Here is a 26,473-nt window from a genome sequence, read left to right as displayed (position 1 = left end):
GAGGCATTCTGAGACCGATTTGGGTGATATATTGTTCCCTGGGAGATTTGACATTATCCAGAGTCTAAATTTTTAGTATTTAAGACCTGTGACATCACTAATTAGCTTCCTCGGGCTTTGAGGAAATAACTTGAGCTACCTGAACCTCAACGCAAGGGATGTCTCTTGTGTTATTTGCTGGGAAAATTCCCCGCTCCTGTCCTGCCTTCCTCTGACAAGGAAGGATACCTCCTTGGGGGGATACCTCTTGTCCTCTGCTGCTCCTGATTCTAACCATGTGGCTTCCCGGGATCTCAGGGCTTCTGCTTGATCCTACGTAGACCACAGCTGGCCAGTACAGGGTGGCGTCTCCTAGGACCGCCTGCCCCCTATCACACAGGCTGTGGGTGGTGAGGCAGAGCTTCCCAGCCTTGTTTTGGGCCCACCAAAGGCGCCAGCTGCACTGACAGTGAAGGGGGCTCAGGGAAGATTCCTGGTGGGGCCAAGGCCAGCTGTCCTTGAGGGTCAGCTGCCTCTGCAAACTTCTCACATTTGGCTTTCAACCTTTTTTTATTATTTATTTATTTATTTTTAGCTTCCAGGGGCTGTTATATTTCTTTTCTTTTTTTTTTTTTATTAAATCATTGCTGTGTACATTAATGTGTTCATGGGGTACCATACACTGGTTTCATAGACCGTTTGACACATTTTCATCACACTGGTTAACATAGCCTTCCTGGCATTTTCTTAGTTATTGTGCTAAGACATTTACATTCCACATTTGCTAAGTTTCACATATACCTTTGTAAGATGCTCCGCAGGTGTAAACCCACCAATCATCCTCCCTCTGCCCACCTCCCCCCTCCCTCCCCTCCCTTTCCCTCTTTCCTCTATTCTTAGGTTATAACTGGGTTATAGCTTTCATGTGAAAGCCATAAATTAGTTTCATAGTAGGGCTGAGTACATTGGATACTTTTTCTTCCATTCTTGAGATACTTTATTAAGAAGAATATGTTCCAGCTCCATCCATGTAAACATGAAAGAGGTAAAGTCTCCATCTTTCTTTGAGGCTGCATAATATTCCATGGTGTACATATGCTGCAGCTTGCTTGAGTTGGGTTTCTGACACTTGACTCGTATGTCGAGTTTTCAGGGAATTGCATCCAGACCAGCTGTCTGCTGTGTTTGACCTGAGAAACAGAGTTGGCAACTGGAAGATGAGAAGGGGTCTGCGCTCTGAGGGGAGGCACAGTGCTTGTGTGTGTGTAGGGGTGTGTGGGGGAGCGTCTCCTAGCTACTGTCCCACCTTCCTGCGAGTCTCCCTCCTGCTTGGCCCACAAGTGTCTTCCCAGGAGGGTGTGCTCAACACTGGCCATTCTTCATCTTCTGGTTGTTTTTCCTTCAGATTCCATGTATTCACCACTTTTCTGTACACAACATGGCTTAGTCATGTTTTTAAAACATACATTTTTTTTACACTTAACGATTTAACCACATTTCAGGGTGAGTTGATTGTTTTCTGAGAATACAGGGAGATATGAAGCTTATCTTTCTTAGTTTGCTTTCTAAATCTTCTCAGAATGTCCTTAAATCGCTTCCTGGTATGCAGATTCACCCTGACTTTATTCTAAAACGCCAATAACTTAATTAAACCATGTAAAAGCTTAAAAGGATTTAAAACCCCAACTTATGTTGGTTTTTTCCTTTTATAAAAAACTGGATTGAACAACTCTTTCCCCCCAGCAATGCCTGGACCCTACAAAGCTGAGGAGCTCTGATGGGAATGTCTGCTGCCCCCAGTTTCAGTGAGTGATCAGTGTGTTGCCCTCCCGAGTCTCCCGTACGTGGGGCAGATTTCATTTCTGGGAACATCTCACCACTTTACATTGTTTAACTATTCAATTGTAACAAACTAGAGTTTTTCCTTGATATATTAATTTGCTTCACGAGTACCTTTTACACCTGGATATGCCTCACGTTTTCAAATATGTGGTAAGTTGGCTACTTTCCCTTTAAAACTGGAGGTTGATGTACGTGACTCTTGGAAGTCCTGTGCTCACATGGCTGTGAAGTTCACAAAGAAACAGTGACAGGAAGTAAGAACTCAGGGAAGCAGGCACAGTTCCTACAGTGGGACCTGAGTTTCCCACACTGAGCAGGACAAAAAGCTGATTCTGTCTGGTCAGAGCCCGAGCCCCTCCTGCCTGACCCTGCAGCCCACCCCAGGCCACCGGCATGGTTCTGCCTGTACCCTGTGAGTGACCTCTGTTCATACTGCATGCACGTCCCTCCACAGTGGCTGTTATAACAACTGTCTCTGTGGGACAGCAGTGCCCAAAGCGTGAGCACTAGCTGGTGGGCACCTCTCTGCCTGTCGGCCCTCGGGTGCTGAGGGAAAGGACGCAGCAGGCCACGGCTGAGTCGCAGTCTCCAAAGGGGTGTGCACTTCTGTCCCAGCACTTGAGAAGTGGAAGAAACAAGATCCTTGGCGTTGGCACTACTGGTCGGCCACCTGCCCAGGTGTTCCCACGTGCAGGGAGAGTTTAGGCTGTCTGAGCAGAAAGAGAATCTGTTTGCAGGAACAAAAAGACCAAAAGATTGTTAAATCAAGATCCTTTTGTTGTGTGTTATGTTTAGCAAAGTAGGAGAAGAAATTGAAGGGCAGACTGTTTAACTTACTTTAAAAACTGCCTTAGCCAGCTCCACTCTCTGAGGCATCCTCAGCTGCTGCAGAGAAGCCCCATGACCCTCCCCGTCGGGAAAGGCAGCAGGCAAACTAAGTTTTACTCCAAACAACAAAGTAAGCAGGGGTTCCCTGATCAGCTTCCCATTGATTTTTCTGTTCCTCATGGCACTAATCTGATCAATTTACAGATACCATATTATTACATAATGTTTCTTTTCCTATGGATTTTTTTTAAAAATTATTTTCTGGCATGGGTTGTGGCTAAACTGAACATTCTTTATCTCTTGAACCAGTGTAAGGAAGGAGAAATAACCTGAGTGGAAATGGTGGGAAATTAGAGAGAAAGACAGACAAGATGCAGAAGATAGGATGGGGTTGGGAAGCTGATGGCTGCACCAAACAGTGGAAGCAGCTTTATTTATAAAGCATCTTTAACACGGTAGATCTTAATACCCGGGGTAATGATTAATGTTAAGGAGGAAAAGCTGTAATAAGGAAAGTATGTAGGGGCCTATGTGACTTCTGGCAGGCGAAAAGAATGTTGTTAAAGGACAGCAGCTGGGGGGTTGCTCCCCGAGCATCTCCCAGGCTGTGGGGGCCCCTGCCACCTCTCAGCCCGTCCCCCACATCTTTACATCAAGTACTTATGAAGAAACTGAGTTTTGTGGGCAAAGACAGAAGTGCTGCCTTTTCTCCATGACCCACCCTCCCAGGCCTAGCCCCCAGGGCCCAGGGAACACCCTGCAAGCATCCGGCTCCCACTGGACACAGGGCTGCACCTGTAAGCCTCTGTCTAGACAGAGTTTATAGGGTTCTTCTTCGTCCAGTCTACACATCTCGCACCTGCCCTCCCCAAGGACAGGGGCTCATCTCCCTTACCACCTTGCCGAGGGAACAGGGAGCCTTGGCACCATTGGCACAACCCCCGATGGCGGTGAGACATGATGATTATACCAAAACATGTTTTTCTTGTTGCAAAGTCAATTACTAATTGCACTAACGTACTGTGTATAACGGGCCTGATTTGACCTCCTTTTCTCAGGGAGAAGAGGTTGCTAAGAACAATCTAGCATGTGCTAGGCTGTGCGCCTGGCTCAGTCTGAGTGCTGAGCATCTGCTAACTCTTTTCATCCTTTCGGTAAGAGCCTGAGGAAAGGAATGTAAATATCTTTGGCTACACACAGAAAACAGAGCTATAACATCCAGCAGTGAGTCTAGAGCCCCAGAGTTGTAAGCACTCCAGGTTTCGTGGTCTCAACCACTACTAGGCTGTGTACATAGGAAATGTTCTGGTTTTTCTTTTCCTCATCACCCAAGTGAAATAATTACGAACAAAATATTTGAAAGTGTCTGTAACTCTCAGACCTCCTGGGATGGCTTGTCAGCCAGGCTTGACAATCCCTGGGCCGTGAAAGCAGTTTCTTGCGTCTCTGCAATGTGGCCAGAGACGTGTCCTGAGGATGGCACCCGGGCCTCCCTCGTCCTGTCCCTGTGTGCAACGATGTAGGCCCTCCAGCCCCTCAGATCACCCAATCCTGGGGGCAGATCACAGTCCTGTGGGCAGGCTGGTGACCGCAGGGGAGCCCTTGATGTCTTCCTTCCTGGCTCTGCCCCTCTCGGCAGTGTCTGCTGGCAATGTGGTCACATTTTCAGCATCCACCCAGGAGCCACTTCCTGACAGGCCCAGCCTCTGCTTCCTGAGCACGTCAGTGTTCAGTGTGTGTGGAACGGGGGCCCCCTGCCTGCTGCCACCACCCCCCCACCCCCGCCATTGGCTGGGCACTGACATGCTGTTCCCTGGGATTTGGAGATAAGGCCTGGAGGTACTCTTGGGGTTGGGTGGGTCATCCAAGTCTCACCTGGGGGTACCCTCATTCCTTGTTTCCTCTCTCTTCCTGGTCGTCCCCCTTCCTGCCTGAGAGCTGAGCAGCACCGCCTGGCCTGTGCTCTCAGCCTCTGCCCCCCCTGCCCAGGGGCTATGCACGTCCCCGCTTGGCCAGCCCAGCAGCTCCCAGACATGTGCCTGTCTTCACCCCACAGCCTGGATGGCTCTCCCTCCCTCTGCCTGAAACCCCCATGATGCCCAGGGACAAGGAATGGAATCGTGACACTCCCCTGGGTAATGCTACCTCTCAGCTCTGACTACTGAGACCAAAACTTGGATGAACGTCACCTACAATTTTCCAAATGACAATCTCAGGAAGCTCCTGGGGCAGAAACAGCTGAGCCAAGGTCCAGCTCAGGGAAAGTCCCAGGAACTTCTCCCTGATTTGAGTTCGGTTAATTTAGTTTGAGTTCAACACCTAGGGCAGAGGAAAGTGGCACACAGGGCAGCCTATAGATCTCTGGCCTGGCAGGAATGTCCACATGTACAAATGGTCTTCCTTTGTTTAATGTCTTTTTCAGCTCTTGATTATGTAAAACAAAGTGGGAAGACCCACAGGGCCATAGCTGTCTTGCCTCAGATCGTACTGGCTTCTCAGGGGGTGGGGAGGCACATTTCCTGTACCAGGCTGCACAACAGGACTTTTGGAGAAAACAGACTTTTAAAAAACTCTTTTCAAATTTAAGAATACCTTTTGAAGGATCTTACAAAATTAAGTTTAGGCACGTGCAGTGGCTCATGCCTATAATCCTAGCAGTTTAGGAGCTAAGGTGGGAGGATCATTTGAGGCCAGGAATTTAAGACCAGTGTGGGCAACCCAAGAAGTTAAAAAATTAGCTGAGAGTGGGAGTGTCACCTAAATCTCAGCTACTTGGGAAGTTGGGGCAGGAGGATCCCCTAAGCCCAGGAGCTCGAGGCTGTAGGGAGCGAGGAGCCTACTCTGGCCTGGAGACAGAACGAAGCCTTGTTAAAAACAAACAAACAAACAAAAACCCAAACAATTAAAACCAAATAATAAAGTTTCTGATGGGGGCGAAGCATTATGGTGGAGTTCCATAGGTGCCGTTAGATGCTGAAGGCAGTTAGGTCTTGCGGCTTCTGTGCCCCCTTCTTTGCTTTGTTCCTCTGATAAATCCAATGATGAATAAACTCTTCCTCTGGCAGAGTGTGGGGTGATTTCAGACTTCTTAAATTTCGAGTCTAAGCACTTTGATGTACAGCCTGCCTCCCTTTTGGTTTTACACACGGGTTACTCCACACCCACAGCCCCCTGTGCTCAGTGTCTGGCCCACCGCCCTCCTCCGGGCTAGACCCTCCCCACCGCGCTACCTTCTCTCGCAGGGGGTGGCTCTCAGCTTGTAATTTGTTTTTTTTGTGTGTGTGTGCTCCCAATTTGTCTCTTGGAAGGACTGAATCATTAATTTTGTGGTTTCACTGTCTACCACAGAGGTGTTACAAAATGCATGTTGTTTATTTAAGTAGTATTTGTTGAATACATGGAAGCTATGTAAATAATTGTGGAGAGACCTGTAAGACGACAACGGCCGCTGGCCTAAAATGGGGGAGGGTTGGGAAAAACCTAACCTGTAGAGATAGCTGCTCCCCAGAAACAGATGACGCGCTAACTGCTTGTACTACATTAGGAGCCCCTTCCCTAAGCCCGGGGGCCCCCTCCTCAGCCGGTGAGACTCAGTACAGAGGCGTCCCTCCAGGAGGGTTTTAGACTCTGTAGGGAAGATGAGACAATTAGGCTTTCTCGCCTGAGGGCCACGAGGAGCCAGATTGTTTTGAGTAAGGATGATTAGTCAGGCAGGTGTCCGTGCTTTCTTAAGTAATGGTCATTAGGCGTGATTCAGAGCCACTGTTGTTCTGGCCACTACTCAAGGCTTCCCACCCGGGGGGACGCGTCGGCGCTTGCTCACCTGTCCTCCGCAAGCTGCCTGCAGGGCGCCCCACGGGTCTGTCCGAATCCCGTGTGAACCTTCCTGCACCAAACCCTGGCAGTACAGATTCCATTACAGGAGGAAGGAAGAGGAGAGCTTGCTTTTTTCCGAGCTGTATCATTTCTACAACAAAGTGCCCTTGATCCTTCCGTTGGTGTCCTCGTCCCTGCTGGTCAGCGGCCCTGCGACACCGACAATAATTTAGGATTTTGATTGGACTTACTAGGGGATCTTGAAATGTAAATACATACTATATCAAACGAACCTTAAAGAAACAAAAATATTTAAAAGACTACTCTAAAGAAACAATTGTCTTAATAAAGAATGCCTTTATATCGTTGAGTAATGACCAACTTACTGAATTTCATAACTCTGGTGGGTCAATGTATTACGCTGGAGTCAGTGGCCCTCTGGTGGTCACGAGGGCTGAAGCAAGAGATTTAGGCTCCGGAGACGTGAAACTTCTCAGGACGGCAGAGGAGAGGAAGAAGGTTTTCACCTTTCAGAAGAAAATCAAGTCAACAGGACTTCGGCCCTTCATATAGAATCTTTAATACCTTCTTCTATTTACAAAACAAAACAAAATAAATCCCGAAGGGCTTAGATGCTGAGGAAACAAAGGCTGGAGCTCCCTCTTTTGGTCAAACACATTAATCTGAGCTCCTGAGTTTGTTTGGCATCATTTCTGAGACAGTTAAACACCCAGGATGAGCCCATCTTCTCCATCTTCATTGCACATCCTTCCTTTGGACCAATGGAAAACAAACAGGTAAGATTCTTGACTCTGCACATTGCAGAATATTACGCTCAGTTTAGTTTCCATTCCCCATTTTGAGTCATGGGGAATCAACTTATTATTTTAAGCAGCTCATGAATCTGGATGTGGGGAAGTTGCTTGTATACCTGGATTCACTCAGCGATGGGCTGCTGTCTTTTAGGAACCAAGAGAGGAGACAGAGGCACTCACTTTGGACACATAATTTAAGGGATGCCCCAAACCCAGCTATCAAGATAAGTAATATTTTTACAACATTTTTTTAAAATCAAAATTAATGCAGAATATCCATGAAAAACAAAAATGTCAGCACTGCCAGCAAAGACAGGACGTGATGCTGGTTTCTCCTCCGCCCATCTCCAGCCAGCTTTGCACAGCAGCTCTGTTCTTTTTGCCCACAGTGAGATTTATAAGGAAATCAGTGTCTCTGAGGGGTTTGTGGACCAGCCTCTATAGCAGGAGAGCCTGGATTTCAAATACATGCTGTTTACAAGGTACCTGACACTTGGCCAAGGTCTCACCCTGCCTCCTTAGAAGTAGAGAATCATTCCTGGCTGGGTCAGACAGAAGAGATGGAAGGAGGAAGGAGATTTGAAGTGTGAGCGACTCAATCTCTGCTGTTGGCTTTGATAGTGGATGAGGGGGACCCTGAGCCGGGGATGGTGGTGGCCTCTAAGAGCTGGGAATGGCTCTCAGATGACCATCAGGGAAAAAACAGCCACACTGACTCTACAGTGTCACAACCCCTATGGTCCAGTCTCGGTTGCCGCTCGAAGGAACCAGGATTAGAAGTACAAGCTTGCAGGAAGCAGGTTAACCTTAAGTGCAGGGTAGCCCAGAGCCTCCTACACAATGGCTGTTTATTAAGGTTACACACAACAGGCGTGGAGAGTTAAGGTAATTACACACGAGGGCTACATGCTAAGGATTGCCATGTGCTCTTTCCCCACGTGTTCTTGCCCCACAACCCTCACGAAGATACTAAGCATCAGTGTTTAACACATGCTTACTAGTGAGTGACCGATCTTAGCTCATTCCAGAACACTGAGTTACTTGGGGGACTGCCCCCAAGTCACAAAACTTAGGCTGCCAGGAGACTGTCCTGTTCTCAGCGTTTCCTTTTCATGTGATAAGAATCAGTAACTATGCTTTGCAAGCCTAGTGTCCATTCCTCTACACTACAAACTTGAGGAAATGAATTTACCTCCTATCCAAATGAGCAAGGAAACGGATGAGGTCCTTCCCCAGAGCCTACAGAAAGGACCCTGCCTGGTAAGAGCTGTGCAGGGCTTTGGACCTACAGACCTATCTGTAAATGACAGCTCTGCACTGATGTAAGCACCGAGTTTGCAGTCATTTGTTTCGGCAGCAACAGAAAACAAACACCGTTACCAGGGGGCAGTAGAGGAGCACAGGTCACTGGTGGTTTGCCAACTGACATGTTCCACAGGGAGCCCAGCCTGACAGTGGATACACAGATGGGCTCACTTAGCACACACTCCGCCCAGGGTCAGGCTGTCTGGTTGGAATCACATGGCTTGCTTTTGGACCATCTGTTTAAAATTCAATTTATCACTTTCTTCATCTGTAAAATAAGGTAATCATGTGGCCATTGGGCGCCTCTGTTTTCTCACTGTGCTGGTGGAGGGTCTCTCAGCTTCCACCCCCCTCCCACCCTCAGCTGTGTGACAATCATCTTTGTCAGCTGACTCTGAACTCAGTACTGATACAGTCAAGCAGGAGACTGGGGCTGGGACACGGTCCTCTTTCCTCCATGGTCCTCTGGTGTCAGGACAACACCACTTCACCTCAGTAACTTCCAACATGGAGTTCTCCTCCACGTAACAGCACTTGGAGGTGGTGCCCCATGAGGGAACCAGCACACAGCCAGCCTTGCCCTCTTCCCAGAGCTCTGGGTCCGGCCCAGGGGGTGTCTTCCCCGAGCTCCTGCAGGAGACCACAGTGCTGTAAGGTTCAGCTCTGCAGCTTCCCACCTCCCAGCCTCCTCCAGTCAGTTCCCCAGTGTTGAGGGGAGTAGCTGTTGAGTGACTGTGTGCTATTTTCTTTTGCACTGTTATTTGAGACCTGGTTTGTAATTCTGTATATGACATCTATGTGTTCTCTGTCTTCTGACTGGACCGAGGTTGACACAGTCATCAATAAATGACAGCACACGTATGTTCCCTAGCCAGTAAAGTGTGTGGCAAAGTCGCCTGCGTCTGCTTTGTCTTTGTCCTTGTTTTGGCTGTAACTGCAGTCCTGATGCCAGAGAACCAGGAGGGAACTTGACACAAGCTTACCTGGGAGGTGAAGGCAAACACTGGGAGGGCAGTGGGCCTTTGCCATGGGACGAGAATGCTATCAGAAAAAGAGAATGCTAAAATCAGTGACGGACCCCTAGAGTAGCCTGGAGCCTAATCTTGCCAAGGAGACTCTGGGAGCCAGTGTAGACATAAGCCTCGCCAGTGGGGAGGCAGCTAGGGCTTTGATACCCTAATCCCCATCAATCCGTGGCTGGGGCTACTCTGGGGGCTAACTTCTGACCATGTCAGACTTGCCATGTGGGCAGCACAGGAGGTCCTGATAGCAAGAGACAGATCTTGTACGGAAAGGTTGGCAGGTGCCAGCAGTTAATATCCAGTTGTTAGCTGAATCGGTGTGAGCTGTGGACACCAGCAGTGTACACCAGAGTTCTGGATGGATAGGATGGAAAAGCACACACCCAGGCAGGCAGGGACTCATGTCAAGCAATCAAACACGTTCTTCACAAGGGAAACCAACTAAGAATGATTTCAGAATTCACAATGGACCACAATAAATAGATCTCTTGTCTAAGCCCCTAGGATGTGTTATGAGGGCGGTTCCAGCAGCAAGTGGGAAAGGGTGGCCTCACAGACACCCTGCCTCGCCTATGTGCTTGACTGGGCCAAATTCCAAGTGTCGCCTCTGTAAGACATGTGCAGTGATGCTAAATAATTTCATATTGATTTCTTTCTCTGCCTAGAGGTGGAAAGTTTGATCTATTTTAAAGAGTTGAAGAAACTGACAAAATAGAAATAAGAGCAAGAATAAATCTTTACAGTTGTGAAATGGTAGTGCCAGACACCAGCCTGGAAAGAAACTTTCTATTTCCCATCCAGAAGCTCCAGGTCATTCAGTATCTCGCCCTTATTATTTATAGGACCTTCTCTTTTTCTATTTGATCTTACTCTTTTCTTGCCACCATCTCCATAAGTAGTCATCACTCCCATAGTGTTAATATTTATATGCCTTTCCCCAATATTTTTGGAAGAAAAGATTCTCCTAATCTGTGTCCAATCTATGTATTGTTCTTTATTCAGTATTTCTAGCTGGATATTCTATATGTATATCAGAAATTTTAGGTCTTGATAAAAATGGAAAAAAAAAATTAGCCAGGTGCAGTGGCACATCCCTGTAGTCCCAGCTACTTAGGGGGCTGAGCTGGGACTGCAAGGGGGCTTCGGTCTAGGTCCAGTTGCTTGTCCCACAAAGATCTAATTATTGTAACAATAAGGATTGCCAAGGAAGAAAGGAGTGTGTAATACAGGCATCCTATCAGGAGTAGACAGCTCCCTCAGATCCCGCTCCTCACCATGGGCTTTTGAAGGAGGGGCTGTGCCTTGGGGCAGGTCCTGCTGTAACTAACCAGGGGCTGCCAGCACTGGGGGCAGGTTGTGGGGCATGGAGACTCTTAGCATCAGGAGGGCTGCCCAGGGGCCTTCAGAATCTCTGCTCCTTCCTCTTGCAGAAAATCTACCACTTCTGGGAAATAACTAAAAAGGTCAATAAATAAGAGGATTATATAGGGATCATTGCAATTTGTTCAGTGGGGAGCTGGTTAGCTACTATGATCGTTCCACTGCACTTCAGCCCGAAAGCAAGACCCCTTCTCAAAACAAACAAACAAACAAACAACCCCACAAAATTCTGTTATATATTAGCTCTTAGTTCTGCTTATCTCCACTGGCCCACCTCCCCCTTTCCTTTCTATCATTTGAAGAAAGACTTAAGTCACTTTACAAAAATACCAACCAAGGAGAAAAGTAGACAGTTGGATGTGGTCTTGTTGAAGAGGGTCCACTGCCTGTCACTGTCAGCTAAATGCGCAGATGGGGCTCAGGTCCAACAAGCGTTATTATCAGAAGGCCGGCAGTTCTGGAGAACAGTGAGAGGAGCGTCTCCAGGACAGTTCTGCATAGTAATGTTTCCACCTCCAGGCTTCTGTGATCTTGGAAACAGAAGCATCTATTCTCCACACCACTGCCCAGCTCTGGATGATTTATAATTCAGTCTTGTGGATAGTGTGCGTGTATTTGTCTTAGACATTTGGGATGTGTGAGTTGTGTGTGTGTGTCTGTGTGACAGGCACGGAGACTTTCTGCAGGCATGTGTGCTGACATTGTTGCTGTAGACACTGGGACACTTCCACACAAGTCCACCAGCGAGTGTGTCTTTTGAAACATAGATTTAAAGGTCAGAATGACTTTAATTTTTTAAAATGCAGTGGGTGTGATCAGTCTGGTTGAAGGCATGGTGTTCTGGGATGGAGAAAAGTGAGTTCTACTGAAGGGTTAGAGAGACCCCTGAACACAATGCTTCATGCTAGCTGGCTCAGAGGGAGGGTATTATGGGAAATACACAGGTGTGCATGGGAGAAGGTGTTAGAGATTTTAGAATTATGAGCTAAAGGGTTGCAATTTGACTTTGAGAGGCAATCTGGAACCACAGCATATTTCTGAGCAGGGTAATTACATCGTCAGAAAGAAAATAAGCAAGTTGTTTATATTTTGGGACCCACCAGAAAATGCTTAAAGTTTATAGATTCAATTACAATCATACTGAAAATTACCAACTCCTGAGGCTCAACCAATAATGACAGTTTGAATCTGAGAATATTGCTTGAAGGTAAATCTCCACTCATAGAAAATATTTTGTTTTGTTAGATACAGATAGAAACTCAGAAGTAGGTCAAACAGGGGAAAATAACATACAGCCAAGAATTCAGTGGAACACAAACCTGGATGTTTGACTTGCCCAAAGCTGCACTAGGAATAGGGTTTTAGCAACTTAATTTTTACCTAATGAGAACCAATTAGGTGCTCCTCAGAGAGGGTAAGGAGATAAACTGTAAATTTGCACAGGGGGCTTGTGGACAAGTAGCTGGTGATTAGGATGCTGAGCTGTTACTCTGAGTCATTACTGAAGAGATCTGTCCAAGAATTTTAAATCATCACCTGAAGCTCATCAGAGAGGCAGACAGACTGTGATTTCTTTAGTTGTTTCTGTCTTCTTTAAGTGGAGAGTGATGAGCTGATTCACATTTTGAAAATATCCCTTCTGATGTTGTGTGGAGACAGATGATATAAGGGAAAGAGAAGTCAGGGCCTGGGGAGGTGGGGTCCCGGCAGGTGGGGGCCATGCAGAGGGCAAGGGCTGCTTTAGCTGCAGGCCAAGAACATTGGTAGTTTGGCCCAGAGATGTCACAGTGGAGGTACTGAGAGGGGAAGATATTTACAGGTGGTAACATTTGTTGAATAATTAGATCCAAGGTATGAACAAGGGAGGATGGTGAAGTACCAATGCAGGGAAGGCTGGAGGAGGAACTTTTTGAGTGGTAGAAATTCAGGAATTTTGTCTTGCAAAATGTTAAGATTGAAGATGCTCATTAGATATCCAAATGGAGATGTCATATAATCTCCTGAAAAAGATGTCCTCAGTGCTGAAAGTAAAAAAGATTCATATACTCATGTTATTAAGAGCCATGGGACCAAAAGAAGTCAACTAAGGAGAGAGGGCAAGCAGAAAAGAGAGAGTGGGGTGCTGGCCAAAGCATGGGCTTTTCCAGCTTTTAAAGGTCAGAAAGAAGAGAGTAAAACATCAGAGGCAATGAAGAAAAGACAGCAGAGAGGTGGAAGCCAGTGGTGAGGACACACCACGGAGACCGAGAGAAGACAGTGTTTCAAGAAGTCATCCCCAACCGGTACCATGACCAGTAGATGAAGTACAATGTGAACAGATGGGTGACGAGTGAATTTCTCTATGCTGAGGGTGGTGACAACCCTAACAGGAGCTATTTCTGGATGGGAATGGCGAGGAAAGAAAACTAAATGGAGTGGGCCAAGAAGAGAAGGGGCTCAGGAACAGTTTTCTTATTTTTATTATTTTATTTTATTTTTTTTGCAGTTTTTAGCCGGGGCTGGGTTTGAACCCGCCACCTCTGGCGTATGGGGCTGGTGCCCTACTCCTTTGAGCCACAGGCGCCACCCTTATTTTTTTAGTTTTATTATTTCTTAAACTGGATGATGGGCACGTTGGGTATTTATTGCAAGAATATTTTTGTATCTCTGAAGAATTTTATAATGAAATCGTTTGAAAACAAAGACTGTATCAATCACCTATTCTAAAACTTTATAAAAATTGTGTGAAATTCCAAGGGTTAGAATTAATGTAAAAATGTATACCATGAATTTCCCATCAGTGAAACAGTGAGATGAGGATCAGAGGAAAAGAAGTAGGGGGTGAGAGAGAGAGAGAGGGAGGCAGGAGGTGAGGATGTGGAGAGAGCAGCTATGGGAACTCTGAGACCAAAGAGAATGTGTTTGGCAGCCTATAATGATTTTTTTTTTTTTTTAAGAAAACATAAATGTGCATAGGTGGAACAGCAGGGCTAAACAATGGGCTCCTTATTTAAGGTTATTCATATTATAACCAGGTTATCTGCTGTGAAGATGGTCTCTACCCTTTAGAGAATCGACATGTTCATTTTATGACTCAACTTTAATGGGCTTGAGCAAATTCTTGAAAGCTGTCAAAATAATCCCCAAGAGTTAGGACAGGAGAAACATTGGAAACAAAACCAGGAGAGATAAATAAGAAGACTGGAGTGGATGTATTAATGTAAGACAAAGTGAGGCTTGGTGTCTGTAGCTCAGTGAGTAAGGGTGCCAGCCACATGCACCAATGCTGGTAGGTTCGAGCCTGTCCCGGGCCTGCTAAACAACAATGACAACTGCAAAAACAACAACAACAACAAAATAGCCGGGCATTGTGGTGGGCACCTGTTGTCCCCGCTATTTGGGAGGCTGAGGCAAGAGAATCGCTTAAGCCCAAGAGTTGCTCTGAGCTGTGACTCCACAGCACTCTACCAAGGGTGACATAGTAAGACTCTGTCTCAAAAAAAAAAAAAAAAAGATAAAGTGATACAATTTCAAAGCAAAATGTACCCCAAGGGAAAAAAATAAAGGCACTTGATGAGAAAAGGGTGAATTCAGCAGGATGTTATAACAATATGTGCTTGATAACAGAGCTTCAAAATCCACAGGGTGAAAACTGATAGAATTAAAGGGAGAAGTAGACAATTCCACAGTCATAATTGTAGGTTTATTTGTTTGTTTATTTATTTAAAATTTTTTGTAGGGATGGAGTCATGCTATGTTGCTCAGGCTGGTCTTGAACTCCTGGGGTCAAGCAATCATCCTGCCTGAGCATCTCAAAGCTAACCTTGGGTTTTATCCCTCTTCTCTCAAGCAATGGAAGGAATAACTGGACAAAAGTTCAGCAGAACTCACTGCACTGTCAGCACCTTGGCTTATTTGATTTTTATAACAATTGTGAATGCAACAAGGTTGGTTCCTGGCCCTCTGTGACACAGCCATTTTAAGGCCCTGGGCTATGTTCTGAAATCAATGCCCCATGACTTTCTGTGGCTGCCTCATCACCCTGCACCTCGATTTCTCCTTTATAAAGTGAAAAAGACCATGGTGCTGACGTCAACTATTTTTAAAACATATGAGATGATGAATAGAAACTACATTAACATAATGCCTAGATTATATTAAATGTTCAATACATGCCAGTTATTGAGGTAGAATCAAATAGATACCCTTTGGCTACCTGGCAGAATCTGAGGGGATTTTAAAATTATTTAATCAAGACCTTTACATCAACCTGCTGCGGGAACATGTCCCTCCCAAGCCTCATTTGAAAGCTTGTCCCTGATCCCTGCACGTTGCTGTTTCAGGTTCCCTTCCAAAGACAGGGTAAGCTCATGAAGGTGCAATATTTGGAAGCGGCATAGGTACTCCAGGCCAAACCTCAGACATTGCAGCTTTTCTAAATTTAATATCCCTCATAGGTCATGCCTGTTATTCTAGCATTCTGGGATGCCGAGGCGGGTGGATTGTCTGAGCTCACAGGGTCGAGGCCAGCCTGAGCCAGAGTGAGACCTCATCTCTAAAAACAGCCGGGCGTTGAGGTGGGCACCCGTAGTCCCAGCTACTTGGAAGGCTGAGGCAAGAGAATCGCTTGAGCCTAAGAGCTGGAGGGTCCTGTGAGCTATTACACCACAGCACTCTATCAAGGGCAACAAAGTGAGACTGTCTCAAACAAAACAAAAAAAAAAATCCCTCAAAGAAGGGAACATGTTTTCCACCTTTCCCACCCTTATTCTCCCAGGCCTGAAAGGGACCCTAAATCACAACCCCCAGACCCTTCTCAAGTTTTCCACTGCTGCCTGTACCATCTGGATGATACCAGGTCAAACTGAATTTCCTGCCTTTCATGTTACTCGGGCTTTTAAAATTAATACCCTGCCTCTGTATGATTATTGTTATATAATTAATATTACTCCATGGTATAAAAATCATAGCTAAATTGAGTCCAGGGTCTTGCTCTTTAAAAGAAACTAAGATGAAATCTTTGGCGAAGAAAAGATTCCTTCCTGTTACAAATCTTCTCTCCCTAATTGGCCCATTTGTATTCCCATAGAAAGAACAGTGAATAGAAGTAAATAAAGTAGCATATGTTGCCCTTTTAGGTCTGCCAGCTGTCAGCATCCCACAGAGTGTTTTCTTCATGTTCTTCTAAGAATCAAGGCTCATTTACTTGTGGGTATATGCTAAAGAGTAATGAGGCAAGCTGGAAAAGGTCTTCCAAAATACTACCAGTAAAACAGAACACATTATTGTTATCATTACTAAAGACTTACAAAAATTTAAAGCCATTTTCTTTCATTGGAAAATATGAGCAGTGAAACCTGCTATATTGGCTTTCCACAAGCCAAAGTGAAGAACGCTGCTCTGCTACGCTTCCGTAAGACAGAAAATGCCTGGGAGATTGGCCTCATTAAGTTGGGTGGCAGCTTGGCAGGGTGAGCCTCTTACCCCTTTGGAGGTGGTGCTGGTTCCCACATAGCCCCAAAACTTCCTCCCCGAGGGCTTGTGCCTTAGAAGCATGTATCCCATACACTAAGCTCCAGCTCTTTGGTTTAAGACTTTAATTTCCCAGACACAAACACTATAGTCTTCTTAAACAGAACTGTCAATACAGTTGACTATGGAATGGTGACTGATAAGTAACATGGAGAAGGGGGTATAATTATAGTTGTGAAGAGGGATTTAAAAATTAAAAACAGGTTTCAGAGGAAATAAAATAGAAATTTTAAAAATTTAATTATTTAATTTAAATTTGATTTTAATTCATTTTATTAAATTTCAACTCAATTAAGTTTACTTAATTTAACTTCACATTATGACCTTAAAAAGAAATACTTTCCCCAGTTTTATCAGCAAATGTGCCCTAATAAGAACAGCAGCATCACCAGTGCTGCCTCCCTGTTTTCCGTATGTACCCCACTGCCCCCCAAATAGTGCTCTGTGAATGGCAACACGTTCCATAGCTGGGGCCTTTCAATGCTATCAGGACAAAGGAACTAGCATAAAGGGCCTTCTGATGGTCTAATGATTTGAACTTGAAAGGAAAATGACAACCTTAATTTAAGTAAAAGTTTTGAAAGCCTACGAATTTGTAATGCTGCTGCAGAGGAAAGGAAATCTAATGCCAAATGTACCATAAAAGTAGTGTGAATGCATCAGGGCATGCCTGGTTTTTATTGGTTTTGAAAAGTAGAGGAATGTTAGTGTACACATACACGTGGGGTTTATCATTTTATAATAAGTTCATGACTATTTATGAAGTACAGATGTGTTAGAAAAGGAGGCTAAGAGTCAGGGCTGAGACCGAGTGTGGGCGCTGGAAGATGAGGTGCAGGTGTTAAAACAAACAGCTCTTAAGCAGAAGCTCACTAAGCGGCTGATACCCTGACGTGAACCAGCTTTGACCGGCTTGTCAGCTCTCTGCCACCTTATGTGAACTTCAGCTATTTACAGTGTCATTACACTGTGGTTTTAACATGTCTCTGTCCTTGAAATCACCATGATAGTTCTGAGACAGCTGTATAAAATATGAAAATAGGGAGGGAACCCAATTCTAGGAATTACTGCTCAAATTATTGTAAAAGCCAACCCCTTGGCCTTCAATCTCCTTCCCCTCAGTTGGTAAGATTACAAAAGATCCAGTTCAGCTGCTCTCTGTGGGGCCTGCCACGTTCCTCCCTCAGAGTGGACTTTCACCTTCAGTAAAAGCTGCTGCTTGCTTAGTTGGTGGTGTGTCCTGAAATTCTCCCAATAAACAAGAACTTGGAGAAACCTCCACTTGGAGGTCAGTAACAGGCGTGTTCTTGTTTCCTCTGTGTGAGCTCAGGATGCTCTAGTGACCGCAGGACCTGTGTGTGGAAGCGGAAGTATGGCCTGGTGCAAGGGTGCAGCCTGGAGGGGTGTGGTGGGGACAGGGGGGCAGGGAGGGGAAGCGCAGGGGTGAGGGTGCAGCATCCTGGGCATTGGCACCCAGAAAGATGGGTGGGCAGAGGGCCTGCTGGTTGTCTTAAAGCAGAAAGTGCAGACCCTTCTCCATTACCACACGGATCGTAAGGAGATGGTGACGAGGCCATCATTAACCCCTACAGGGTGACATGCCAGGACAATGTATAATGGTGGCTGAACCAAGTATAAGCAGGAAATCTGAGAGTAAGCCCACGTCATCACCCGCTCAGTCCCCAGCCCGGTGGAGGCAGCTGGGGCCAGTGACATTGGGAGCGTTGAAGGACACGTTCCCTGGCTGTGCCCTGGGCGGGGGCACCTCTGAAACATGAGTGGCAGCCTCGTCTCTTCCACACCCTGGGGTGCCCTCCCCTCCTTTTCGTTCTCACTTCCCTGCCCTTGCTATGTGGGATCACCTCCCAGATAACCTTAGGACCTCTCTCAGAGAAGCTTGTCCATGTGACAAGTCACGTTGCAGAACACAAGGACACTCGTGGCAGGTTTGAAAGGCGGTCCCTGTTCCCCCACCTACGGGGAGGCGTCGCCAGGTGGGTGAGCCTGTGAAATCCCCAACGAAGCGCGTGACTGGGGAAGATTGCCGTGGGGCCCTCAGGTCAGAGGGGCCCAGGAAAAAGAGAGGAGGAGGAGGAGGTCTTAGAGCTGGGGTGTGGACAATTCCCAGACCGAGGAGGGAGAAGAAGCCTGGGGCGCAGCTGGACGTTCTCCGAAACGCGTGGCCTCTGCGCTGGAGTCCGTTTCCCCTGGGGTGCAGGAGCCGGATCAATAACGGCGCGAGGACAGCATGGGATTCTCACGAGGACAGTATGGGATTCTCGCGAGGACAGTATGGGATTCTCGCGAGGACAGCATGGGATTCTCACGAGGACAGCACGGGATTCTCCCGAGGACAGCACGGGATTCTCACAAGGACAGTATGGGATTTCCCGAGGACAGCAGGGGATTCTCACAAGGACAGTATGGGATTCTCGCGAGGACAGCACGGGATTCTCTTTGGTGGCCCCCCCCAGGAAGGTCCAGCTTGCGGTGACTGGTTGTTTTCCAGGTAAGGAGCGCTGGGCAGGGGCGGAAACCAAGAGGAGTAAGGGACGGACGGGCTGAGCCTGCGGGGTCAGTGGGGCCTGCGGCGCAGGGACAGGGACGCACCCCCACAGGGCGCTGGGGACGGGCCTCGGCTCCGCTTCCTGCTGTCTCATTTCTCAGTCTTTTTATTACTCAACACCATCTGTTCCCAAAAGCTGAAGAACATTTGTGTACAGATGAGAATTTTCCTCAAGTGAGGCAGAACAGACAGCAGGCTGTAAATATTTTATACTTTCCAGGATCATTTTCTTTCAGAATATTAAGAATTCATGCCAGCATTTGGTAATGGATCATGGGAGGAATGCCTCGCGCAGTGAAACATTTACCTTGGATACAGGCAGAGAGCAAAAGCTCGAATAAATTCAGAGCTGAGATTTCAAAGCTGCGCATCATTTAATTAAGTGTGGTTGAATTACTTACCCAGGGACAAAAATTTTAAATGCCCCTCGCTGATTATTTTGCTTTAACAGTTTTTTGGGCAATAATCTTCAACTTACAGAAAAACTGCAAGTGCAATATAAAAACTCTTTTCCTATACCATCTAGGAATAAGCTCCTGGTATAAAGCCATATTTGTCCCCCCCACTCACTGTTTCCTGTGACCAGGGCTTCCCCCCACTTTCCTCACTGGCATTATGCCCCCCCCCCCTTATGTGCGGGAAGGTCTGACCCTCAGTACCTTGTGACTGTCCTTAGAGATAGTACTTTAAAGAGGTAATTAAGTTAAATTGACTTTAATATGTACAGTGGGAGTCTTTTTGTTGTTGTTGCAGTTTGGCCGGGGCTGGGTTTGAATCTGCCACCCTCGGTATATGGGGCCGGCGCCCTACTCACTGAGCCACAGGTGCCGCCCTACAGTGGGTGTTCTTAAAAGATTAGGACACAGATGCGTGCAGAGGGGGACCATATGAAGGCACAGCGGGGACATCGCTGTCTACAGCCAAGGAGAGAGGCCTGGGAAGAAGCCCACGCTGGTGACAACTTGATCTCGACTTGTAATCTCACTGCTCACTACCAGTGGGTCTGCCTTCACACTCCCTTCAGGCTTTACCGTGTTCCAGTATTATCTGTCATAATCAGACCTCCCAGTTGGGGACCAGGTGCTGCACTGGTTGTTGTGTCTCTTTAGTTTTTTTCAGTCTGGAACAGTTCCTCCGTGTTTTTATTTTTCGCTTTTTCCTTAACATTTATGACCTTGATCGTTTTGAGGATCACAGGGCAGTTACTTCATAGGATGTCCCTCACCTGGGGCTTGCCTGAGGTTATGATGCTGTGTGTTCCTTCTCCATCCAGACTCCGACACCCTTGTGCTCAGTGCACGCTGCTGCTGCTGCTGGCTTGAGCTGCGACACCCCTACACCCCTACTCCATAGACACTCTCCCCATTCCGCCTGGTCTCTGCCCTCCCCACCAGGCCACATGGGGTCATCCTGCTCACCGTCACCCTGCTACAGGCCACACCACTCTCTTCCCCACCCCAACTCATGGAGAGGCTGCTTTGATTGGTCACGGTCAAGGGCTCTTCCCTCTACACTGATTTGGTTCTGCAATAACAGAGCTAAGCTTCCTTGCACAAGAATCATGTGTAAGCTTGTGGAATTTCGCCTCCCCACGTCTCACTCAGAGCCGGGGCACTCAGAAGGTGTGAATTGTTAGGTGGCATCCATAGAGCGCGCTGGAATGCACCTGTCAGAGGCTCCTGCAGCGGTAAGGGCTTCCTCGCTCTCCACTGACTGCAGTTGAAATAAAGAGCCATGAACACCTTGTGGGCAGCCTGACCTTATAGGTGAGAGGTCAGCACTTCAGTGTAACCCTTCCGGAGACTGAAATGAATACCTGTGCCCACTTGGTGAACTGAGCTCTTGGTTTATGACATATGGAATTTAAGTTATAGTAGAAAAGTGTAAGTTGATCTCTGCTTCATTGATATAGTCATCTTAACCACCAACTCTGTGAGTGCTACAATCCTTAGGGCAGGTATATCTGTCCTTTGCTGCCTACAAACATACCAAGGTCTCCTCTGCCTTAATATTCCATTCCTGACTCTCCCAACTATTTCTGCAGTGTGTGTATGCCCATTCTACTTCCTCCTTGTCGTTGCCTCGATTGTCAGGAATATGGTCTTACTGGGCTGGCACCTCTGCCCCCATCCCTCCTACCAACCTCCTCCTCCCCTGGAAGAGCCCCCTTGCAGGTCTGCTGTCCCTCCTGCTCTTCTCTCCTTGATGCCTCTGGGGCATAACCCACTGCCTGATGTCAAGCCTGTTTCCGTTTCTGTAGGAGTTTACTGCAGCTGCTGTAAGAAAAATAATGCTTGAATTTGAAGAAGGGTCTCCCTGGAATTGTAATGGACTCTTAGTTTTTATGAATACTTAATTTCACAAATTTCCATAAAGAACCGAAGGGTATTCCAAAGTCTGTCTCAGGTAAGCAGAAAAAGCACATATAGGATTTCCTTATGGTAATGATGTCAAAAGGAGTTTGTAGCAACATCTTTAAAAGGCATTAAGTTGAACAGAGATATGAATTATCTTTTTGAATAAGAAATTTACTGAAGTTTCCACTCTGAGCAGGTGGTGACCATGGCTGTAACAGACTGATGAATCCCTTTGGTCGTTTCTAACCAGGCTCCTAATGTCTCATCAGGTGTCGCAAAGCACCGTATTTGTGGAATATTATCAGCTTTGGTTTTATGGTTTTCAGGAGAAAAAAGGAGCAGCTCTGTGAATAAGATTTTTTTTTGTCATACTTTGTGAGCTATAGCCTATTCTCTTTTACTTCTTAAGACTTGTCTGGAGATGGCTTTTCTGTGCCTCTAGCTCAGCAAGAGATTAGCTGGAGAAAGGGGAGTCTGGTTTCCTTGCCCTCACCTTCACCTGCCTCCTCCCTTTGGGACACTGGAGCTCAGCAAAGCTGCGTTAAGGGCATCTTTCTTTGTTCTCACCAGGCAGAGTCAAATAATTTACCCCTGCAGCAGGTTAAACATTCTCTGGAAACGGAGCTGCCTTCTGTGTGCCTGTGTTTATTAAATGATTGTAGATGCCATGGGAACAGATGGGAGGGGCCCTGAGCAGCGTCGCCATGGAGGGGAGTAGAACTGACCAGCTGGATTCTGGAGAAAGAGTAGTTTCTGCTCAGCGTGTGTGGCGTCCTTCAGAGCCGGGGCCTTCTTGAATCCCTGCTAGGCCCTGTCCCTCCTGAAAGGACAGTCGGATGGAAGCCGAAACCAGCAGCAGGGAACAATGAGAGAATGAGAGTTTGCTGAAGCAGTTCACAGTCATCTGTATTACATGAGGAGTCCATTAAAATAGAGATTCTTGGGCCCTGTCATGGGTTATAGGCTAATATGCTGTAATATCCCCACCCTCTGTGAATGTGACCTTATTTGGAAAAAATGGTCTTTTGAGATGTAATTAAATGAAGGATCTTGAAATGGGATCATCCTGGATTGTATGGCAGGCCCTAAATCCAGTGACAGGTGTCCTTAGAACAGAAGTGGTAGGGGAGACAGGCTGAGAGGAGACAGCCACGTGAGGAGGGAGGCAGAGACTGCAGGAAGGACCCTCCCCTGGAGCCCTCAGAGGGAGTGTGGCCCTGCACACACTTTGAGCTCAGACTTCTGTGCTCCAGAACTGAGAGGAAATAAATTTTAGTGTGAGCCAGGCTGTGTATGTTTCAGTAGTCTCAGGAGGCTAATGCAGGCATTGCTCCAAGCCCACTGAAATCCAGTTTTAGAAAGCTCTTAAGCACTTCTGATGATCAGAGAGGTTGGGAAATATCACCCGCTTGCTGGTCTGGCTTGGAAGTTTTTGACCAGTGCACACTGAATTACTTGGGGAGCTTAAAAAGTACGGATGCCCAGGCCACATCAGAGGTCCTGCCTCAGTGACCTGGGGCAGATGATTCCAGCTGCAGGAAGTCTGAGAACCACCTGAGGCTGGAGGGCTAAGCTGACAAGCTGTCTATCCTTCAGGCAGAGTGCTAGTTCTTCTTGGTCCTTGACCCTGACTTCTCCAGAGGTGAGCACTGTCCTTTGCCTCTGAGGTTCTGCCCACGTTCCTCACTCCCTTTTTCTTGACCTTTCCCCTTCTGCTGATACCTTGTGATTTAAACCGAGGCATTTACTACTGAATGCGTGTGTCTTAGGGATGCACTGCTGTGTGTGTGTCCCTGCCATCACCTTGGAAGGTTCCCCCTGCCCTTCTAGTCAATTCTCCAGCACACAGATGTGAACAACCTAGTAATTTCTATCACTAGGCATTAGTTTTGTTTGCTTGTTCTAAGTGGCTCCTCATCTTAGCCCTTTACTGTCTTTTTTTCCTTTGGCTAAGACTTCTTTATTTTTTCGTTTTCATCAGTTTGACCCAGACATGCCTCGGTGTGGGTTTTTTGTTTCTAATCTCTTATACCTGGACAAAATACAGGCTGAGAGAACAGAGGTCTTCTCAAGGAAACCCCAAGAATATACCAGCAAGGTCCTTCCCATGGTGACTCAGCTGTTAGGAATTTGTAAAAACTTAACTTCCTGGGACCTAGAGCAACTTTCATTTGCTTCTGCTTCTATGAAAGCCGTGGTTCTGTCAAAGCTGGAGCCAACTTCTCCAGCTTGATTCAAACTGACCAGTGAGACAGGGACCCTGGTCCAGAATTTTTTGACTAGGGATAAAAAGGAGAAGACGGAGCCAGTCGGGGAGTGCAGCCATTGAGTCCTTCTGTGCTGTCACTTGGCTGGCTGAAATAAAGCCCTTCCTCTTTTAAACAAGGTGTTTGGGTGTTCCTTCTCTCCATTGGGCCTCATCTTCCTGCAACATCTCCTTTCCTGACCTTTCCTCTGAGTTCTGAACCTCCTCCTGAGTGTGGTGAGTCAGGGCTAGTGGCATTTCAGATTCCAGAACTGAACTTCAGGGTTCTGCTTCTCACACCTGTCCCCGCTCTGTCACATGCTGCTACAGTCACTCTCCTCACCTGTGACGTGAGACGTGGGAAGGGGGTACTTTCCAAGCTGCACTCCTTGTGCTTAACTCGTGGGGTATAAATACAGATTCTGTGTGTGAGGGGGTGCTGGGGGGGCAGGGGAGGAAGGTTCTGTGGTCAAATTAGGCGGTGTCTGTCCTCACTCCCCAACTTGGACGCTGACTGTTGTAAATTGCTGCGTTGGTCACCTCGAAACCCTGTAGTCAAGAAGCCTTTTTAACTTAAAAATTAAAATATGATTCCATGTTTTTAAAAATTATTTGACCACAAAACTTTTTTTTTTAATGGAAAGTCAAATAAAATCCATGGAGTGAATTTTATTATAGGGAAATACTACCCTAGACCCGCCTTTGGCTAACTTTTCTCCAACACGTCCATCCAATCAGTTTTCACCCACATGGATTCTACTTTCTCACATCTCCCAAATGTTTCTGCCTCTATCCCCATTTCCACAGCTTGACCCTGAAGCCTCCATCCCCTTTCAGGATAGTGCGTCGTCTCTGGGCTGGCTTCTCTTTTCTTAATTTCTTGCCTTTTAAATCCAGTTTACAGTTGGCTGACCCATAATAATCCTCTTAAAGTCATTTTCCCTCTTAAACCTTTCTGTGGCTACCCACTCCTTGGAGCAGGAAATCCAGACTCCTCAGTGAAGGATCGCTCCTGAGGAGGTCGTCCACAAGCAGGAGGAAGGAACTGCAAATCTCAGGCAGGTGAGGTGTTGGTGTCACCTGGAAGGCCATCCTTGGAACTACAGAGCAGGGCTGAGAGGAGGAAGGGAAGAGCAGCTCCAAAGCTGGGAGCTGAGAGGAGCAGCCCTATGGCCAGTAGTCATGTGCCCAGCAGCCCTGAGTCCGGCAGTCCTGTGTACATCCAGCAGCCCTGCTTCTGGCAGCCCTGTGTCCCGCAGTCCTGTGTACATCCAGCAGCCCTGCTTCTGGCAGCCCTGTGTCCGGCAGCCCTGCGTCCAGCAGCCTTGTGTGTGGTAGCCCTGTGTCTGGCAGCCCTGTGTCCAGCAACCCTGTGTGCATCTGGCAGCCCTGTGTCTGACAGCCCTGTGTGTGGCAGCCCTGCATCCAGCAGCCCTGTGTGTGTCCAGCAACCCTGTGTGCGGCCAGCAGGGCTGGATGGGCAGAGAAGGGGGTTGGGGAGGGAAGTGGGGTGGACAGGCTGTTGGGGAGGCATAGCCTGGCTGGGAGGAACTGAGTGCCCTGCTGGGCACTCCTTGGTGCAGAATTCAACCCTGTCATTGGGCTGTAATGTGGTGGCAGGCCAGGCATTCTCTGCCTCACCGTCAGCACCTTCCTGCCGTGGACCTCATGGTGTAGCCTGGGGATGGCTTAGATCTTCCTGCCTCCCACACGGGAACAATCCTGACCTGCAGTAAGAGCTCCTTCTTCTTGGTTTCACAGAATTGGTCTTCTCTGTTACTGAAATTTCCAAACAGTACTCTGTTTCTATTTTTGTTTCTGCTTGTTGGACCTTGCCCTGGGGCCACCCGGGATAGTGGGATCTGCTGCCTACGATCTGCTTTGTTCTCCAAGCCTCTCTTACTTGCTAGGTGTGTGCAGGCACAGGGGGTGATCTATGCTAAGGAATTCATATTTTTCCCCAAGAATAGCATGTGCCTTTTCCTTTATTCAAGTCTTTTTTTGGTCTTCCTCTATAGAATGCTCTTTATGAAGTTCTTGGCTGCTTCTTGATAGGTTTCCTCCAGGGCGTTTTATCTCCTAAGCACTTTGCATGCCATTAATTCTCAGAAGTAGGAGATAAGTACTACTATTATCCCATTTTAGAGATAAGAAGAGAATCCTAGGCAATTTACTGAGAAGTGAATTACCTGTCCACAGTGGTAGTCTGGGACTTTAACTCAGCTAAAGCTGCCTGGGTCCTGATACCAAATGCTCCCTGTGAAGCCCTACTGTTTAAGAAAGGTTGAGTCTTGGGACCTGTTCATTGCAAATAAAAAAAGGAAATATGAGGAGCTTGTCTGAGAGTGAGATGGGGCCCAGCTGCCAACAGTGGAGAGGCGGGGGAGTTTCTGGCCCCTTTATGTGACTTGATGAAATGGTGGTTCTCAGTCTGTGCTTCCTCCAATTGGTGAGGCCCAGTCCTACCGCTCCTGATCCTGTGAGACCTAAATTATTTACCTTGCCTGATTTTAAATAAAGAAGAAGGGATGTAAACTTTTGTTAAACGGTCTGCAAGTAGGCATCAGTTTTTTTCAGTCTCTAAAGGAGAGAAAGGTGGAGGTGGGAGGAAGAGGGGAGTTGACACCAGTGATTCAGGATGGCAGGACTTGGCGGACCCAGGCTGGATAGGGTTTAAACGGCTTAGTCAGAGGCTATACTCTGCTTTTTCCTTGGGACGTGAGCGTCTGTGAGAAGGCACTCGGATTTTGAAGTGCTCTGTCTCATTTTAACTACTGTTCAATGCTTTCTACACACTGAAACCCCCA

The 26,473-nt window shown here is 47.1% G+C and overlaps 1 protein-coding gene across 1 annotated transcript; it reads right to left on the bottom strand.

Moving 5' to 3' along the window:
* Positions 1 to 872: 872 nt before the first annotated feature.
* On the bottom strand, positions 873 to 6,861 carry LOC128571728 (uncharacterized). The gene is made up of 3 exons (XM_053571357.1): positions 6,848 to 6,861; positions 6,473 to 6,652; positions 873 to 2,548 (listed from the first exon to the last, which is right to left on the bottom strand). Exons 1-3 carry the CDS (start codon positions 6,859 to 6,861, stop codon positions 2,053 to 2,055), a joined length of 690 nt encoding a protein of 229 aa, XP_053427332.1. The 3' UTR covers positions 873 to 2,052.
* Between the last annotated feature and the right edge of the window lie 19,612 nt (positions 6,862 to 26,473).

Source organism: Nycticebus coucang, chromosome 19, assembly GCF_027406575.1.
Source record: "Nycticebus coucang isolate mNycCou1 chromosome 19, mNycCou1.pri, whole genome shotgun sequence".
NCBI lineage: Eukaryota > Metazoa > Chordata > Mammalia > Primates > Lorisidae > Nycticebus > Nycticebus coucang.
The sequence above is the reverse complement of the archived record's forward strand: the minus strand, read 5'-3'. Positions and strand labels throughout refer to the sequence as shown.

Excerpts from the sequence above, each read along its gene's own strand:
- LOC128571728 (XM_053571357.1), bottom strand. Across the intron at positions 2,549-6,472 it reads AGGCAGCTTGCGGAGGACAG|ATTCTCTTTCTGCTCAGACA; the intron begins GTGAGCAAGCGC and ends TCCTGCAAACAG.